The sequence below is a fragment of the Nycticebus coucang genome, chromosome 10 (assembly GCF_027406575.1).
Source record: "Nycticebus coucang isolate mNycCou1 chromosome 10, mNycCou1.pri, whole genome shotgun sequence".
In the NCBI taxonomy this organism is placed as follows: domain Eukaryota; kingdom Metazoa; phylum Chordata; class Mammalia; order Primates; family Lorisidae; genus Nycticebus; species Nycticebus coucang.
In genome coordinates, this window is record NC_069789.1 from 50,641,242 (window position 1) to 50,661,127 (window position 19,886).

At 41.6% G+C, this 19,886-nt stretch overlaps 1 protein-coding gene across 9 annotated transcripts in view; it reads right to left on the bottom strand.

The window, feature by feature from the left end:
- The window catches only part of TRAF5 (TNF receptor associated factor 5), a 106,462-nt gene that overhangs the window by 67,504 nt on the left and 19,072 nt on the right, over positions 1 to 19,886 (bottom strand). For 7 of the 9 annotated variants that reach the window (XR_008383020.1, XR_008383018.1, XR_008383019.1 and 4 more), the window contains exons 2-8: positions 13,099 to 13,317; positions 11,855 to 11,912; positions 9,080 to 9,181; positions 5,974 to 6,138; positions 5,087 to 5,164; positions 4,690 to 4,764; positions 1,542 to 1,634 (exon numbers count right to left, since the gene is read on the bottom strand). Coding sequence is in view for 5 of the 9 variants with exons in the window: in XM_053605240.1 (XP_053461215.1) it covers positions 1,542 to 1,634; positions 4,690 to 4,764; positions 5,087 to 5,164; positions 5,974 to 6,138; positions 9,080 to 9,181; positions 11,855 to 11,912; positions 13,099 to 13,316 (789 nt within the window). In the remaining 4 variants the exon portion in view is untranslated. Of the gene's footprint in view, positions 1 to 1,541; positions 1,635 to 4,689; positions 4,765 to 5,086; positions 5,165 to 5,973; positions 6,139 to 9,079; positions 9,182 to 11,854; positions 11,913 to 12,466; positions 12,614 to 13,098; positions 13,318 to 19,886 lie in introns of those variants that run through there. The other 2 variants (XM_053605241.1, XM_053605242.1) reach the window with 2 other exon arrangements.

Here is a 19,886-nt window from a genome sequence, read left to right on the forward strand (position 1 = left end):
GTCTTCCTTGACTCAGTGTCCCTGGCAACAAATGTTGTTTTTCTTTTCTGAAAATTTTTTCCAAAAGTTTTTTCCAAAAATAAAAAACAGTGAGAAAGTGGCATTTTTTCCTACTCATTTTTTGTTTTTAAATTTCAGAATCTTACAGGGTACAAAGGTTTTGGCTACCTGGGTTGCTTTTGTGCAGTCTGAGTCAAAGTTATACATGTAGCATCACCAAGACAGTGCCTAGCATCAAACACTGTACTTAACATATGATAAGTACAGCCTCTATATCCCAGTCTAAGTTTTGGAATGTACTACGAGGCATGGTAACTTAACCTGTTTCCATTTCTGTGAGTTTTTCAAAGGTAAAGGCTATGTCTTTCCTGACTCAGTGTCTAGTAACAAACATTGCACCTGACATATGGTAGTTGTTTGCAGAATGAACAGATCAATGAGACAACCAATAAAGAAACAGCTTGGGAATAGCTACTAGGCAGCATGCCTTGTACCAAAGTTACCATTTAATCAGTCTTTCTCATTTTCTCCAGAATCTGACCCTGGAACTCACCTACCTACTGTAATACGGATCAGACAATTCACAGTAGTAAAATTATAAAATAATTCATAGGAGTCAAATTCAGCTGTTTCTCTAAAGATGGGTGGTTTTCTTCCCTATGCGGGCTTGAAAGTCTTATTTTCTGAGATGTTCTAGCAACATAATTAACTTTCATAAAAATTACTCAATAAAATCAGCTTTTATTGAAGTTACCATGCATGCCACAAGCACTCTGGCAGACTGTTGCACATATAATTTTCCTTGATAATCACAGTTCAGTGACCTTACTATGTACATAAGCATTTATCAGGTTGCAAAGCTTCTCAAGGACAGGAGTTTAGACTTACTATAAAATTTATAAAACTCACAGTGCCTAGACTAGTCAATTGTTGCTTATGGTAATATTAATTTAATTAAAAGCATCAAACACCTACTGGGTGACAGACATTAACCAAAGGGTATATGAATAGGCTGCTGAGAGGCAGTCATGGTGTATCACCGGGAGCACTGGACTTAGGTTCAGAAGATATGGGTTTGAGATTGAATTCTGCCTCTAACAAGCTAAAACACATCAACATTTCTCTCTTTTTTTTTTTTTTTTTTTGGAGAGACAGAGTCTCACTTTATGGCCCTCGGTAGAGTGCTGTGGCCTCACACAGCTCACAGCAACCTCCAACTCCTGGGCTTAAGCGATTCTCTTGCCTCAGCCTCCCGATTAGCTGGGACTACAGGCGCCCGCCACAACGCCCGGCTACACATCAACATTTCTTTGAGCTTAGCTACTTCATCTGTTGAATGAGGGGTCTGGACCCAAAGCTCTCAAAGGCACCTTCTAATTCTAATGTTCTACAATTCTATGAGCCTGTTTGCTACTCAGTAGAAAAACTTCTACCTCCAGTAGACTTTTACTGAAACAGAGAACAGAAAAATACCACTATGGGACAGACAGATCCCAGTAATTCTGTTGCCTCCCTTTATATTTAAACTCTTGAACATTTACCTGTTCTTCTAACTGGATGTTCTTTTCTAAAACCAAAAGCATGTGGTCCCGCAAGGCAGAATGCTCGTGGTCCTGCAGGCTACCCCGCTTAGCCTTTGATAGGAAGAGAAAAATAAATTGTTGAGAAGCTCAGAAAGCTCAGAAAATGAGAAGTGGTAGGATATTCTGCTAAAGCAGAGTCTTCACTACTGTGCTTCATTTAATAGTTTACACATTACCTGTTTCTAGGTAGGTTACAGGAAAAAGGATTCCACCAGGTCCCCTTTCCAGCACTAGGATTCTATAGTATCTGTGAGATAATCTTAAACTTACAGAGAAGGAGAATCAGGCCATTGTCAAAATTCTGAGCACTGATTTCCTCCCTTGCCCAGGGAGTATATGACTGTGGGTTAAGTGCAGTTATTATCATCTCTTAACTATTCCCATGTAATCCTATTTCTTTGGCAGGTTATCTGCAGATCAGTTTCAACCCTAGGCTAGTGCTCGGTCCTATCAGGCACATTTCCACGCTGCCTCCCATCACAGCCCATGCAACGTGATTTTAATTTCAACCCACATGAATTTGTTGCCCTCAAAGTCATAGAATATGTTTGCAAGGAGAAATTGTTGCATTTCTCATAATCATTAAAACATTTATTAGCAAATTGTCTATATTACTAATAAAAGCAAATGCTAAGTGTTCCAGGTGACCCATGCAGTTTTAGCCAACATTTATCAGCAATTTCCTTTCAGGTTAGGGTTGGCCCCTTTGGTAACAGTTTGTCCCACGTAAGTTTCCAACGAATACCTCCCCCAGGCGTCCCAAGCTTTGCTACCAAGGTAGGAGGTTTGGGCCTGACTGTAAAGATCCTTTACAGAGCTGGAAAGCCACCCTGCATCTCCTACACTAGAAAGGTAAACCCTGCCCATTTTGCAACCGAGACAAACACAAGAAAAAGTTATGCACTCTTCCCTGCTTTCTTTTTTAAAGGCTTCTCATAATACATATTTTAAAATAGTTTTTGTTAAATAAAAGAAATACATGCTTAAGTCCAACAACATAACAAGATGTAGAATGAAAAAAGCTCCTTCTCTCCATCTCCACACAAAATTCCCTAAATTGTGGGATTGATGTCTTACAGCATCAGCCAAGATATACATACATTTTAACACAAATTAGAACATAACTATATATAACGTTTTTACATATGCCTCATTCTTTTTATAGGATCCTTAGAATTCCAAAATATGATTATACACTGTATTATTACATAGTTGGTATCTTAATGATGATCTTATAGGTTGTTTTTAGTTTGGGGGTTTTTTGGTGGGGGGGTGGTTTGCATTGTATTGCAAATTACAATATGATAATAAACATCTGTTTGTGCTTATGTATGTATGTAAGCATTGGATACTTATGAAAGGATATCAGTGACATAAATCCTAACAGCAGAATTGCAGGGTCAATATGTGGGTTCATTTTTTATTTTCATAAGGATAACCAAACTGCTCTCAAAAAGTAGAATATCATAGATATTTTAATATTTGTCAATCTGATAGTGAAAATACATTTCTTATTATAATTTACATTTATTTAGGAGTGAAATTGAGCATCTTTTCATATATCGGGCAAATTAATTTTTTTCTGTAACTGCCCACGTACTGTATTGCTTTGTCTATTTTTGTATTAAATTAAGTTATTCATAAGTAAAAATTCTTCATATGTTAAGGAAAATGGCCCCTTTTGTGTCTGATCATATGTTGCAAATTTATCCCTCCAGTTTGTGGTTGGCCATTTGACTTTATATGATGTGTTTTTAAAAATCATATATAAGTTTTTAATATTCATGATTAAACTTATCAAAATTATGTGGCTTCTGGTTTTTTGTTAGTCATTTAAGAAAGGGCTTTTTGGGCGGCGCCTGTGGCTCAGTCAGTAGGGCGCCGGCCCCATATACCGAGGGTGGCGGGTTCAAAACACAGCCCCGGCCAAAAACTGCAATCAAAAAATAGCTGGGCGTTGTGGCGGGCGCCTGTAGTCCCAGCTGCTCGGGAGGCTGAGGCAAGAGAATCGCTTAAGCCCAGGAGTTGGAGGTTGCTGTGAGCTGTGTGAGGCCACGGCACTCTACCGAGGGCCATAAAGTGAAACTCTGTCTCTACAAAAAAAAAAAAAAAAAGAAAGGGCTTCTTTATTTTAAGAATAAGAAAATTCACTCATTGTTTCTTCTAGGATTTTTATGATTTTTTAAAATAAACTTTTATTTCTTTTGGAGTAACTTTAGACTTACAGAGAATATAGAATCACAATACAAGCCATGATATATTTTAATGGCTAAAACATTGATTTATCTGAAATCTGTTAAAAAACTAAGATCAAACTTCATTTTTATTTTCTATAATTCATTGAATAATTTTTTTAATATTTTAAAAGTAACAAAATACATTCTAAAACATGATTTAAGGCGATCTATTTCAAAATACTTGATGATATACAAAGGTACCATAAAAACAGAATTTGTTATTGTGAGAGAAGCGATTCCAGAAGGTTCCAAAACCAGGTAGAGGCAATGGAGTCAGAATTAGAAATAAAATATTGTGATAGTTAATTATAGGTATCAATCTGGCTAGGTTATGGTGTCCAGGTGTTTGGTCAAAACTAGTCTAGATGTTGCTGATAAGGTATAGATAGGATTAACAATCAGTAGATGTTGAGTAAAAGCAGATTACCATCCATAATGTGAGTGGGCCTCATCCATGCAGCTGAAGAACTTAAGAGTAAAAACTAAGGTTTCCTAAGGAAGAAACATTTCTTAAGACTGTCACACAGAAATTCCAGCCTGAGTTTCCAGATGTTGGCCTATCCCACAGATTTTGGACTTGCTACCCCTCAAAATTACATGAGCCAATTCATTAAAATAAATTAATCAATGTCTCTCTCTCTCATATATATAATATATAAGATATTATATATTATAATATATAACCTATAATAAAGAACCTATATATATATATACTATAGGTTCTTTCTCTCTGGAGAACCCTAATACAATTACAGTCTTTAAATTCTTGAAATTATATAGTCTTCTGCATCCTGAATGAAATCAAAGAGTAAAATGATTTGCCAAGTGAATTACATAACAGAAACAGAAAGGAGAAAGGCATTCCATACCTTTATAGTACAGCCATAGTGCTGAAAAGGACAGTCTTGTTCGGCTTCAGGACATACGGCAAGGTGTTCATCCACCTACAAAATGGACAACCTCAAGCTAAAAAATTCATCCCTGATTCTCCAAACTGCCTGGGAAAACTACAGCAAGCAGGGAGCCAAGGGTGGCTTGGGAAGAAGGGAGGGACCAGGAGAAGGAGAAATGCCTGGTGAGGAAGAGCTATGATGACAACTGGGAAGAGTTTGCAGAGAAAGGGGAAGGGAAGACTGAGACGCAGCTATCATGCGTATAATTTAAGCCTTGAGCTATTGCCAATGAGATTTTACCAAACACACGCCACAGTGATTACTAAAACTTTATCCGACATAAAAATCTGCAGAGAGCATTATTTACAGTTACCTCAGTTCTTGGAATAATCTGCAAACACTTGTTGGGACAAGATACTGGGTACTCAGGACACAAGTTTTCTTCGTGCTTCTGAAACAGAGAAGTAAAATAGCATGTCTTCTCTTATGGGTTCATAGTGAGGACACAGGTCTCTGGGGATGTACGTCTTGTAGAGGTGTCCAATCTGTGGCCTTCGGGCTGCATGTGGATTACTTCAGGATTGTTTTGCTTATCCGTAGTGTCAGATATTACTAAGGTTACGCACGGACCTCTTTTTCCTCATCAGCTTTCACTAGCATTTGTGTATCTAACGTGAGGCTCAAGACAACTCTTTTTCTTCCAATGTGTTACAGAGAAGAAAAAAGGTTGGACACCCTTGCAAGGAAGTTATAGCCTAGTTCTAAAAAGGATTAAAGATGTCTACTTTCTGGGTATAAACAAATTCAATGAAAAAATTAAAAAGTTTCCAATTATTCTGAAAGAAGGTCAGAAAGCACAGGACTCAAAGAAGGCAGAGTGGGGAGTTACCAGCACGGCTCCTCTGGCACATGAAAAGGTACCATGCTCGGCTGTTACGCCTTCATCCCGTCTCTCCAGGTAGATTACAGAATCAGACGGGCGACTTGGTCATGGCCTCCCTGCGACCCAGCACCTAGCATCGCTCCGTATACACTCACCCACAGTAGGTGCTCAAATCATATTTTTACCAATGATAAATAGAGTCCTGCCCAATAAAAGGTTTTAAGGGTTTCTCGGAACTTCTCTCAGATAAACTAATTCTTTAGACGTGGTTCTGTACAAAAATAAACACAGAAAGCTGCTTCTGATATTCCACTATGACCACTCAGGCAGAACTTAGGCTCATGAAGATGATTTGGGTGTGCGTGTGTGTATTTTACCTGTAGATTAATGACTACCACATCCTTTTTACAATAAAGGCATTTTTCCTCTCGAAACTGACAGTATGCACTCAAATGCTCTTTCAGATCTTTCCGCAGGACTCGTTCCCAACAGTTTTCATTAGAACACTGCACAGCTTGATATAAGCACTGCTGAAGATGGTCCTGCAAGAGACGGCACAACAGGCTGGTAAGACCCACGGAGGGGTTAGCAGGAGGGGAGCCAGCCCTCTGAGAGGAAGGGAGGAAGGGAGGGAGGGAGAGCAGGGGGCAGCCGGGCAGGGTGGGAGGGACAGCCTCTCAGGGGAGGCCACCCACTGCCTCTGCTGAGGAGACAGGGTAGGGAGGGCTGCTTAGACTGGAGGATGGGGGATGATGGGGAAAGGGAGACGTATGCCACGGTTGTTTCATGATCTAGTAACATATTCTTTTTTTTTTTTTTTTTTTGAGACAAAGTGTCACTACGTCACCCTCGAATGCTGTGGCGTCGCAGCTCACAGCAACCTCAAACTCCTAGGCTTAAGTGATTCTCTTGCCTCAGCCTCCCAAGTAGCTGGGACTACAGGTGCCCACCACAACACCTGGCTATTTTTTTGTTGTTGCTGTCATTGTTGTTTAGCAGGCGCGGTCCAGGTTCGAACCTGCCAGCCTCGGTGTCTGTGGCCAGCACCTAACCACTGAGCTACGGGCACCAAGCTCTTATTATCAGGATAGTTGAATATTTTCCTTAGTTTATCTGTTCATCAAGGACACTCTCCATCCCTATGCCCCATACCAAGAACTAGTCTGCACACGGCAGATGGTAAAAAATGAGACATGGGGGAAAAGAGGGAAGGAGAGAAGGTCATATTCTAATTCAGTGAAGGAAGGTAAAGGATTAAGAGGAAGAAAAGGAGAAAAGATATTCCAGAAATGGTAAAGAAAAAGAAATAGAGGAAATACAGGCTCACAAACCCAAGAGAAGCTGAGAATGGATCAGATGTGTAAAAAAAAAATCAGGAAATATTCTTTTTTGTTTTGTTTTTTTGAGACAGAGTCACACTTTGTCACCCTTGATAGAGTGCTGTGGCGTCACAGCTCACAGCAATTTCAAACTCTTGAACGCAAGCAATCCTCTTCCCTCAGTTTCCCAAGTAGCTGGCACTAAAGGTGCCCACCACAACACCTGGCTCTTTTTAGAGACGAGGTCTCACTCTGGCTCAGGCTGGTCTCAAACCCATGAGCTCAAATGATCCACCTGCTCTGCCTCCCAGAGTGCTGGGATTACAGGCATGAGCCACCGTATCCGGCCTAAATCAGGAACTATTCTTAACCCAAGTATCAGAGAACAATGACATGGACAGTGTTCAGTCAAGGGTTCTTCCCGTTCTAGATTTTGCAAAAGCAGGCATATCTCAAAGAAAACCCTCTGGATCACTGCAAGTTACTGTGATGCTGACAAGTCACCAAAATCATAGTGAAATGTCTCCCTGCAAGATCCTTCAAAACGGGTGGCAATCTAAGGCTCACAGGCCAAATCTGGCCTGCTAAGTGTTTTTATAAATAAAATTTTATTAGAGAACAGCCATGTCTATTCCTTCATACATTGTCTGTAGCTGCTTTCCCTCTAAAACGGAAGAGCTGAGAGATGTGACAGAGACTCTATGGCCTGTAAAACCTAACATATTTACTATCTTGTTCTTTTTTTTTTTAACTGTCTTGCTTTTAACAGAATGAGTTTGCTGACCCCTTCTCTGCAGGAAAAGAGAGCAAACAATCTTTTGACAGCGAGATAGATAAATATTATAACTGTTCTTCGCCTCCGATAGTAAGAGACAAATGGTAATGACAGCTGAAATCCACATCTTCTCCAAGATCCATTGATATTACTCTTTAACTCTCACCCAAACAGTCAATGTTTATCAAAACTATGCTCCCTAAAGTATCACAAGAATGGAATAGCACGTGTCCAATGTACTCAATATTAATATGAAGCCAGCAGACGATCTAATACACACCCACATAAGAGAAAAACTCAATACAATTCAAGTTGGCGGGAGGGAGAAGAAGGGAGGAGAAGGGATTGATGTGCTCCCACTTACTGGGCACAACGTAAGGGGATACGACACCCCTCTTGGGTGCAAGACACAACTACAAGAGGACTGTACCTAACAAATGGAAACAGTGTAAACTAGTTGTACCCTCACATTAACCTGAAATTACAACAAAAACAAAAACTGTGTTCCCGGTAATGTCCTACACCGTGTCTTAGGGGTAGGGAAACAAGGGTGAGAACAGATATAACAGAAAACAGACAGAAGGAAATCCATCCTGTTCCCCAGAAGCCTACGATCTGGTCACTAAAGCTGTTTTATGGTCCATTTGAATTTCCTTGCCTTTTGGGAAAAAAAAGCCTTGCTCTAGGACCCGCCTATTCGAAACAGGTGGCAAAGGACACAAGAAAATAACCAAAAAGTTCCGTGAACATCCAAAGAAATCCCTGGGTTAACAAGGAAATCATTTACACATTGATAACCTCACTGCCTAAGGGAGGTAAGTACGTGAGAAAAGAATGAATCATCTAAAATACGTGTTTCAAAATGTATGGGTATGAAGGGGAAATTTCAGCAGCCTCCAAGCAATTCCCTGGAAGTTTGATTTGGGCCTGCCAGGCCAAATCACATTTCTAGCTTCCCATCTTAATAATTCTCCCCAGCTAGACGGAAGAGAACCTCATTTAAAGGCACGCAATCCTTCATCTATGCTTCCCTGCCCCTCGCCTGTTGGTATCTCCTATCAAGGCTTCCCCTTTAAGTGAGTGATCTGCCTTAGCCCATAAACCCTGCCAGGCCATGACCCACAGCTGCTGGGAAACACCTGCCACAGCACCCCAGGTGCAAGAGCAGATAAAGCATGTCCTCCACTCACTCCATACAAAATGACCCTCTTCACTCCCACCTCAGCCCGTAGTGGGCTGCAGCACGGTACCTAACTCATTGCTAAACTGGGCATCCCCTGAGGACAACTCAGGGAATCCTTGCACCACAGTTAGCTCCTACATAAAGGGGTTTAATATGCGTCACTAGAAAAACGACAAAGGCAAATATTGTTCATGAGTCATACCAACCTGGTATCGTCCCAGAATAATCTTGGCATTACATCCAGGAGCATTGTTGCAATATACGTATAAATTGAGGACTTCCCTTTTGCAGCAATTGTCTTTAAACACCTAAAAGATAAACATAATAGGACTCATATACTCCAAAGCAGGCGTCCTCAAACTTTTTAAACAGGGAGCCAGTTCACTGTCCCTCAGACCGTTGGAGGGCTGGACTATAGTTTTAAAAAAATATATGAACAAATTCCTATGCACACTGCACATATATTATTTTGAAGTAAAAAAACAAAACGGGAACAAATACAATCACACCGCCTCATGTGGCCCGCGGGCCTCAGTTTGAAGACCCCTGCTCCAAAGGTTTACAGCAATGTGAATTAAGTTATTATTATTTTGGTCTTCAAGTATACCTCAAAAGTTGGGTGGAAACTTCCAGACAGTGGTTAGAATGGAAATATCACACTCGCCACCATGCTAAGAAGAAAAAGGCTATCTCAGATACAAACTTCTAACAAGCCACCACACATGCAAGCTGCATAACTTAAAGCCCTATGCCACAGGCCACAGCTAGGAAAATCTCATGGTGAAGTTCACACCACATTCTCAAAGTGAGGAGGTGGAGTATGGCCCAAAGTGATGCTTTCAGCTTCCGGTCCCAGGGTAAATGTCTGTCTTATCCATCAGAGAGCATCGCTAAAGCTGTGCTGGTTTGCTGGAGTACCACAAACCCAAAGGGTGGGAAACTGTTTCCATAAAAGGCCAGAAAGTAAATATTTTCAGTTTTGCTAGTTACCTTACAACCATTTCTGTTGCCACATTTCAACTCTGCCATATATAATACTTAAATGAATGAATTTTGATAAAGTGTTACTTATTGGGAGGAGAAGAAAACATTATTTATGGACGTTGAAATTTGATTTTCACATAATTTTCACGTTAACAAAACGTTGTTATTCTTTTCATTGTTTAAATTTTATTTTGAAACATTATAAAACTTACAATAAGTTGCAAAAATATAAGTATTTCTGTATATCCTTTTGATTGTTTTCAGCTATTTAAAATGTAAAAACCATTTACTTAGCTCACAAGCCACACAAACACAGGTGGGAGGCTGGATTGGTCCTAAGATGTAGTATGACAACCCTTGGATAGCAGGTCAGACAGACACTAATTATCACATAGCCCTCTGCTAGACATTTACGAGACACATCCCAAGGAGTGCAGAAAAGAAACATGGACATCAGAGCAGGTGCTCAGGGAGAGCTTCCTGGAGGAGGTGATTACTTGAATGTCCTATAAGAGAAGTTTCAAGGGAGAAAATCTTCATGACCATGAAACAGATGACAATTTCTCAGCTACAACATCAAAGGAACAAGCAACCAAACAGAGGAAAAAACAAATAGATGAATTAGACTTCAACAAAATGAAAAACTTTCATGCTTCAAAGGACACCATCAAGAACCTGGGAAGATAACCCACAGAATGGGAGAGAAATATCTGCAAATCATACAGGTAAGAGACTTGTAACCAGAACACATAAAGAAGTCTTATAATTCAACAATAAAAAATAAATAACCCAATTTTTAAAAAACAAGCAGTGGAACTGAATAGGAATTTCTACAAAGATAATATATAAATAGCCAAGAAGCATGTGAAAAGACATTCAACTTCATTCAGGGAAACGCAAATCAAAACCATAATGAAATATTCCTTTATACCCACCTGGAAGGCCATAATCAAACAGACTGAGAATGATAATCTTTGATGAGGATTTGGAGAAAGCAGAACCCTCTTACATTGCTGGCAGGAATATAAAATGGTACATCTGCTTTGGAAAAAAGTCTGGCAGATCTTAGAATGTTAAGCAGAGTTACCATATAACCCAGTAATTCTACTCCTAGGTACGAACTCAAGAAAAATGAAAACATAGGTCAACATTAAAACTTGTACATGAATATTCATAGCAGCATTATTCGTAATAGCCCAAAAGTGGAAACAAATGTTCACTAACTGATGAATAAACAAAATGGGCCATATCCATACGATGGGATGGTACTCAGCAATACCAAGGAATATATGAAAAGGTTCATTCTACACCAGGGATGAACCTTGAAAACATGACATTGAGTTAAAGAAGCCAGCCACAAAAAGCCATGTATTGTATGATTCTATTTATATGAAATATCCAGAAGGCAAATTCATAGAAGTGGAACTAGGTAAGTAGTTTACAAGGGTCAGGGAAAGGGGCAAAGGGAAGTGACAGCCCAATGGGTGTGGTTCTTCTTGGGGTGATAACAACATTCTAAAACTAGATAGTGGTGAAGAATGTGCAACTCTGTGAATATACTAAAAAGCACTAAATTGTACACTTTAAAAAGGTAAATTTTATGGTAGGTGAAATAGAGCTTAATATAGCTATTATTACACATCATAATAATAAAAGGGAATTTTAGGAATTAACCAGATGAGAAAGAGAATCCGAGGAAACACCATGTTCCATTTCTGTTCCAGCAGCAAAATGTGACTGGAGCTATTTGGAAGATGGGGTGAGGAAGAAGCGGGAGAGGAGATCTGAGGGTGGTGGCAGGAGTGTGGTCAGCAAAGACTCCAACAGGGGAAGGAACAGGAGTAGGCTCTGACCTGACCCACAACAGAAGAATGTGGATTCCAAGGAAGGTCCCCTTGACCGCTCCCCTGTTCCAACCGCCCTTCCAATTCAGCCAAGACACTAGCTGCTTCTCCATCACCCAGACAGCTGTTAAACCAAAGCAGTAAGTTTCTTACCTCCTGGGATTTGATGACCTCCTTATCTACAGGGCAGATCGGCACTGCGTTTAATTCTCTGGAGAGAAAAATTAGAACGGAGTCCAAGTTAGGTATTTACCCGACAGCTCTTCCAAGAACAGCCCCAGCCCTGCAGTCTTGGGCAGGCCGGTTCCTCTCTTGGCACATGCTGCTCCCTCTACCCAGAAGGTGCCCCCTGTCCTCCTCTTTCAGAGTCTCCCCAGTTTTTCAGTCTGCCTGAAAAACTACAATTCATCTTGCAGGATGCAAACACTGACCAGGTTGGACAGAATTAAGTGTCCCCTTCTCCTTTGTTTATCACACTGGGCTACAAGTATATCCTTCACTGGACTGAGACATTCTAGAGAGAAGACGAAAGGTCCTGGTCCATACTGTCCACCTCTAACTCTTCACCTCCACACACAAGAGCTTAGTTGAGCAAGGTGCCTGGAACACCTTGAATCAATGAAAACATGACGTAATAACCCCCTTGCAAGCCTCGGGGGTGTAAAACAGCTGCCTTACTACCCCTAAATAAGCCCCCAAAGCCAGCTTCCCACATCTCTCCTGGTTTCCTCCCTCAAAATGGCATGACCCAGATTTTATAGCTACCTAGGAGTAGACAGCATCCATGGCAGTAAGGTCCCTTCTGGATGAGACAGCACCTTTGCCTCAAGGCAAGGAAAGGTTAGGGTGACCACAACACAGATGCCATGAGATACAGGCCCTTGCCAGCAGCCTGCTCCCCATGACTGATTATACATCTAGGTCTCTCCCATGAAGACCAAGTGTAGCTCAAGTGATTAGGGCTCTAGCCACATACACTAGGGCTGGCAGGTTTGAACCCAGCCTGGGCCTGCTAAACAACAATGTCAACTACAACAAAAAAACAGCTGGGTGTTGTGGTTGGCACCTGTAGTCCCAGCTAGTTGGGAGGCTGAGGCAAGAGAATCTCTTAAGCCTAAGAGTCTGAGGTTGCTGTGAGCAGTGACGCTACAGCACTCTACCAAGGGCATCATAGTGAGACTGTCTCAAAAAAAAAAAGATGAGTATCTAGAAATGAGTGGCAAAAATATGAAGATTACTCTTCAGGTCCTCACTTAGAATCCCTCCTTCTATTCATGATCCTGTGGCCAACCACAGCAGTTCCAAAACCCACGAGAACCCTGCATGGCCACAGCAGACATGGAGATGCCAGGAGCACTGAGACGCTGCGGCCACAGCCTCAGGCCCTGCCCGCTCACCTCAGCGACAGAATGCAGTGCTGGCAGAAGCGGTGCCCACAGCCTGTCTGGTGGGGGTTGTGAAGCACCGAGTGGCAGAAGGCACATTTGTATCGCTCTTCCAACTGCTCCACAAACCGGTAGTCTGTATCGGGCTCAAAGTCCAAGGAAATGGAGTTGCCAGAATTCTGGCGCATAAAACCACAGGGGACGCCTCTTTGCTCCTCTGAATAAGCCATCCTGAAGGGTCAGAGGAAGAGAAGGGAAATTAAGCGTGCAAACACCAAAACAACTACAGCCGTCAGGTGTCTTAATTATTTGTTTAATAATTAGTGATCATCATTCACACCATCATTCTGTTAATGACTCTGTAACAACGGTGACAACCTTCTGCCACTGGAGGGCTCCCTCCTGCAAAGGTGTGATGTCCTTGGGGTGCTTGGGGAAGCTGGACCAGATGACTTCTAGCGAAATTCTACCAGACTTCAGCTCTTTGTCCATCGACCTTTTACAGGATGTTAAATTATCCTGTCTGTTTGGTCACATGCTTGGACAAAATATAGCCAGATGTTAACTACCTTAAAAGAAAACCGTTACAAATTATTCTTCCACGGGATTGATAGAACTGAAACAAATGTTTCCTTAAAATTTTTCAGGAAGAGGAAACTTGGACACAGATACATTTCTCACACTATACATTTGTCTATCACTACCCCTGCCAAAGAATAAATGTTTCTATTACCGCCCCACCCCCCATTCAAATCCTCATGAATGAGATGAGTGCTTTTATAAAGGAGTTCCCTTGCCCGCTTGCCATGTGATGATACGTGTACAACAGTAAATGTGCAAACCGGAAAAGGGACCTCCCCAGAACCAAACCACGCTGGCACCCTGAACTCAGACTTTCTATCTCCAGGACTGTGGGAAATGCATTTCTGTTATTTACAAGCTGCCCAATCTATGGCATTCTGTTAACACAGTCCAAACTAAGACGAGTACCAATCCCATCATTTCTTGCCTGAAATAATTAAGAGCCCATTAACTACTTTCTCCTCCGATCCATTCTCCAAACGATAGCCACAATTTAAAGTTACCTCTCCTCTTTCAGTGGCTCTGCAGGGCTCTGAGGGAGAAATGCACAATGCTAAGCAGGGTACAAGGCTGTCCCCTCCCCACCCAGCAGCATCCAGGGCTTCCCTTCCCTGGCTTTCTGCACCCCAGCCACACAGGCTTTCTTTCATTTCCAACACGCATGATCTCTTTTGCATAAGCTGTTGCCTTTGGCTAGAGAGTGTTCCCACCTGCCCAACCTTTCCAGTCCTCTACACTTAGTGAGCTCACATTCATGCTTCAAATATCATTTCAAGCATTATATCTTCAGGTAAGCTTTCTCTTCTCCTGTGGTCTAACAGCAGAAGGCCTATAGCCACCTGTCTAATGCATTATCTATTCAAATATATATATGTAAACAAAAAGTAAACATTTGCCCCTCATAGAACCAGGTTCCTTTTCTTCAGAGCAACACATGGTTTGTATTTAGACATGCATTTATGTGATTACTTGATTCCTATCTGTGTCCCTCAAGGACACACAGGTTACATCTGGTCTTGGTCATCATGGCATCCCCTGCCCCAAGCACTATGCCTGGCATGGAAAACAATTCAGTTATTTGTTGAATTAATGTTACTGAAAAGACTTTTTGAAAAACCTTCCACAGAGCAGCTGTAATTGGTGTTGGTTCCTAATGCAGTGATTCTTCACCATTTTGGAGCAAGGATTTCCTTCTACCTTTGAAAATGTGATGAAAACTGGAGTTTTTCTTTTCTGCCACACATTGGGAGAATAAAAGTTGTCTTCAGTCACACATAAACACTAATGAATGGTGCTAAGCAAAAGTGCATATTTTTTATGATATTCCATACCACAGAGAAGCAAAACAGTCCTCAAATAATCTGCAACAATTCATGCAGTCCACAGGGATGCAGGTTGGACACCCCTATAGACCATCTGTCTACAAAATGGCATACACACCCAACTTCTGGGCATTTCAGGACCTTCTGATCCACTGGCAGTCCCCAGTTAAGAAGAGCCCTGCTTCCCCAAGAGGAATGCTATTAATATAGGGCATAGTGCAAGAAGTGGCAGCTTTCGGTGTCTGGCAAATGGCTAAAGGACAGGAGGCCCTCTGGGGTGGTCTGTGGAGACGTCCTTCTACATGGCTGCACGTGAGAAGGCCTGGCCTTTAGACACACTTGCTCTTGAGATTCCTCCTGACTCCCTGCAGCTGATGAGGTGAAAAGGACCTGGGAGCAGCTGCATGGCAGGTGAGATGCACGGCCCCCTTCAACACGCAGCTCTGCTCAGGGCCTCTTGTGGATGTAGCATCTGAGCCTGGGGTGTGGCCTGAGTAAATGGAGCACAGTAGCAGCAGGCATCTCTTAGCAAACAAAACTTTCTCCCAGAGAAGCCTAGCAGACCAGGGGAATGTTTTTTTAATCCCGGGGTTTGAAACCAAACCCCCACCTTTTCCCCTCTGCACGTTTCCTGCAAAATATCAGTATAAAATATAAATGTTCCCCGCTTTAACATGGTTGATTCTTGGGATTTAACAGAAGTTTTAGTTCTGAAGATGAAGAGGCACAGCACTCATTTACATGCACAGCCCGAATCCCCAAGACCTGCCTTTCTCTCAGAGAACTGGAAGAAGCCATTTCACACTATCCTAATCTGCCCCCCGTTCTCTAGTCCCAGGGGAGGTTGACACTTCATGCCCTGTACCCTCACGTACTGTGCTTCTCTGAGAGTCTCTCCTGAGACCAGGTTCATGTCTGTGTCACAAAGCATTTAAATTTGGACTCTCGGAGATACACCCCCAAGTAACAGGCTCATTTAGCCCCCAGAATAGAGGAGTAGGATGAACAAACTCAGTCCAGGCTCCTCTCCACCACAGGCTATGCTCTTTCTAGCACAAGAATCTATTCCACTCATCTCTGTGTGTTCATCTTTCTTTACAATAGCAGTTCTCCAGCGTTTTGGTCTCAGGACCCCTTTGATTTGAATGTATATGTCCCCTCAAAATCCATATGTTGGAATCTAAGACCAGACGTGATAGTGTGAAGAGGGAGGGCCTTTCAGAGCTGATTAAGTCCTGAGGGCTCTGCTATCATAGATGGGATCAGTAGTACTCTTTTTTTTTTTTTTTGCAGTTTTTGGCCAGGGATGGGCTTGAACCCACCACCTCTGGCGTATGGGGCTGGCGCCCTACTCCTTTGAGCCACAGGTGCTGCTGGGATCCGTAGTACTCTTAAAAAGGGTTCAAGGGAACTAGTTAAGGTCTTTTGCCCTTCCACCTTTTGCCATGAGAGGAGATACCATTTGTCCCCTCTGGACCATGCAGCAACATGACACCATCTTGGTAGCAGAGGGCAAGCCTTCATCCAGACACTGAACCTGCTGGCACCTTGACCTTGGACTTCAAGACTCCAAAACTATGAGAAATAAATTTCTGTTGTTTAGCAATTATCCAGTCTGAGGTATTTTGTTATAGTGGCATGAACAGACTATAATAACACTCTCAAAAACTAAGCAGCCAAAGACCCTGAGTAGCCCACACAATATTGAAGGAGTACAAAGCTGAAAGACCGACACTGCTCAACTTTTTTTCTTTTTTTGAGACAGAGTCTCACTTTGTTACCCTCGATAAAGTGCCATGGTGTCATAGCTCACAGCAACCTCAAACTCTTGGGCTTAAGTGATTCTCCTGCCTCAGCCTCCCAAATAGCTGGGACTATAGGCACCCGCCACAACAACCAGCTATTTTTAGAGATGAGGTCTCGCTCTGGCTCAGGCTGGTCTTGAACCTGTAAGCTCAGGTGATCCACCCACCTCAGCCTCCCAGAGTGCTGTGATTACAGGTGTGAACCATTGTGCCTGGCCTCAACACTGCTCAACTTTATTTATTTTTGTTGTTGTTGTTGTTTATAACTTTCAACTTTAAAACTTAGAATAAAACAACAGTAATCAAGTCAGTTTGCTATTGCCAAAAGAATGAACAGATCCATGGAACAGAAGAGACATCCCAGAAATAGACCCACAGAAATACAGTCAACTGACTTTTGACAAAGGAGATAAAGATAATCTTTTTAACAAATGGTGCTAGAACAACTGGACATTCACATGCAAAAAAATGAAGCTAGACACAGACCTTATACATGTCACAAAACTTAACTCAAAATGGATCATAGATACAATTGTAAAATACAAAACTATAAAAGTCCTAGAAGAGAATATGGGAGAAAATCTAGATCACTTGGGTTCAGCAACAACTTGTTAAACACAACACCAAAAGCACAATTCATGAAAGAAAGAATTGACAGACTGGACTACCATTCAATTTTATATTGAACATAAAACTGGTCTAAGATAAAATCTTTGTTTTTTCAGTTGAGGACCTCTAAGAGTTTTTGTTTATGTAGGTTATATCTATTGGTCTTTAGCATGTTCGAAATTAAAATCAAGGGATTTTTTTGTTTATTTTTCACACTAAGAATGGAAAGAATTGAGGAAGCTTTAAATGTTTTAAAATTTAAAAAAGACGTCATTAGTCCAGATGCAGTGGCACTTTAGGAAGCCACGGTAGGAGAGTCATTTGAGGCCAGAAATTCAAGACCAGCCAAGAAACATAGCAAGACCCTGTCTCTAGTAAAATAAAAATAAAAAATAAAGTTAGTCATGTTTGGTAGCAGGGGAATGTTATAATCTCTAATCTATATAATAATCTATATTATAATCTATAACCTCAGCTACTGGGGAGGTGGCGGCAGGAGGACTGCTCGAGCCCAGGAGTTCAAGGCTGCAGTAAGCCTTGTTCACACAACTGCACCGCAACCTACATGACAAAGCCTGGGACCCTGTCTCTGTAATTTTTTTTAAAAAGTCTTTATTAATTTAAGACAGTAAGCCAGTTATGTATTAAAACAGATAATATTTTCCAAAACAAACAAACAAAAAATCAGTGGGAAGAGAGGCACTTTAATATCTTGCTTAATGGAATACCGCAAGATTCTCCTATATACTCCCACATTTCAGTCCTTTGCACATCACACAGCTTCTGGAAAACACCTCCATGCATTCATGAAGGGAGAGTAAAGATAGCAAATAATGTCTTAGTACTACTATGAAAATAGTTTTGGCCATGCAGATTCCCTGAAAAGGTATTCAGGGAGCCCCAGGCAGTGGTGTGCTAGTGAAGGTTCAACCATCTACCCAATTTAGGGGAAAGCTCCGGTTTGTAGCCACTGCCAATTGCTGTGGTTAAATACTCCCACGGTGGCTAATTTCAAGTTTCCAATTTGAGCAGTCACGGAAGAGAAACACACAATTGGCTGTTACCTGAACTTAACCTGAAGTAAGTAAAGGTCCATTAAGGGCTTTCCCAGCAAGAGCCACACCAGCACCCCAGGGCCCTGCTCTGGTGCGCGCTATGTGGGCTGTGTCTTGCCCGCTTTGCACAGGGAGGCCCAGCATGCAGGGACTCTCACAGACAGTCTCTTTGCTGCTGCTGAACAGCCAGCAGAGGCCGGGGGACTTGCACACCTCTCTGCCTTCCTCTCCACACTCCTGAGTGCATTTCTGGGGCCTAATTCGACATGCCTATGTCAACCACCAACTGTGTCTGCTCCCTAATCTCTTAGTTTCTTATCCAACATTTGTTTTTATGAAATTGTGTTCTTATCTTATTGCACATTTTTAAAAATATGGTTAATGTTCAGCTATAAAATATGGTCTTCAGTTGTTTCAGGCGGCTGTTCTGCTACATAAGCAGAGCTGTGATGTCTCCCAGGGCAGGGTCTGTCCCCTCCCTCTGATGCTTTCTCAGGTCTGTACCCTGACAGCCCAATAACAGAACAATAAAGGCTGATGTTTCTTTACTTAACAAATATATTTCTCTAACTAATTACATATCTGCAGCTTGGCTATTCTGTCATTCCCAGGCAGCTATTTAGAGGCAATAAGCACTCCATTTTATTAAAATCTTTCTCCCTTTCTGGATAATAGCTTATGTAATAGGAACAGCAAAGGAGTTCAGTTCTTGCAAATCAGAAAAAAAAAAAATCATCAAAACTACTAAAAATAGAGCCTTTCTGTGCAGTCAACAGCTTCTTATTCCTGCTATTGATGAGAGGTACAGTGTGGTGCTCCTGCTGAAGAACTAACAACTCAAGGCAAAAAAAAAAAAAAAACAAGAGAAAAATCCCATCCCATCTGCACCCTAAGAACCCTGAGTTTCTTCTAAACGCCATCTTTTTGTCTCACAGATTGAAGCATCTTTTCTGTGAGAATTTTTTAGGAATTCGAAAGGAAAACTGTGGATGCCACAATTTAAATTCTTTACTTTTATGTTTCTTCTGATTCACTTCTGAGGAACACATAATAGACTAACATTCTGAAATAGCACGAGTTTAGCCTTTAGTTCCAACAAAAAGGACACATATCTCACAGAGTTTAGTCTCAGGTACTCAGTCTGTTGGCTAAAAATAAAATAAAAAACCACCTCCACAGCCCCCAACATCGTGTTTGGATTCATAGAAGTCTGGAAAATTTGGAAGTGCTTTTATAAATTATGTTACATTATAGGTCATAAGACATAAGCCCAGGAACTGTATCTCCAGAGTTTTCAAGTTGATTCTTGAGGAGTTACTGGTTAGTACCGATCAAATCATAGAGTGAAAAGGGTGAGAGACCTGGGCCTGCTCTCTTCTCTGCCACTCACCAGCTATGAAACCTTGAACAAGACACCCCATGGCCTG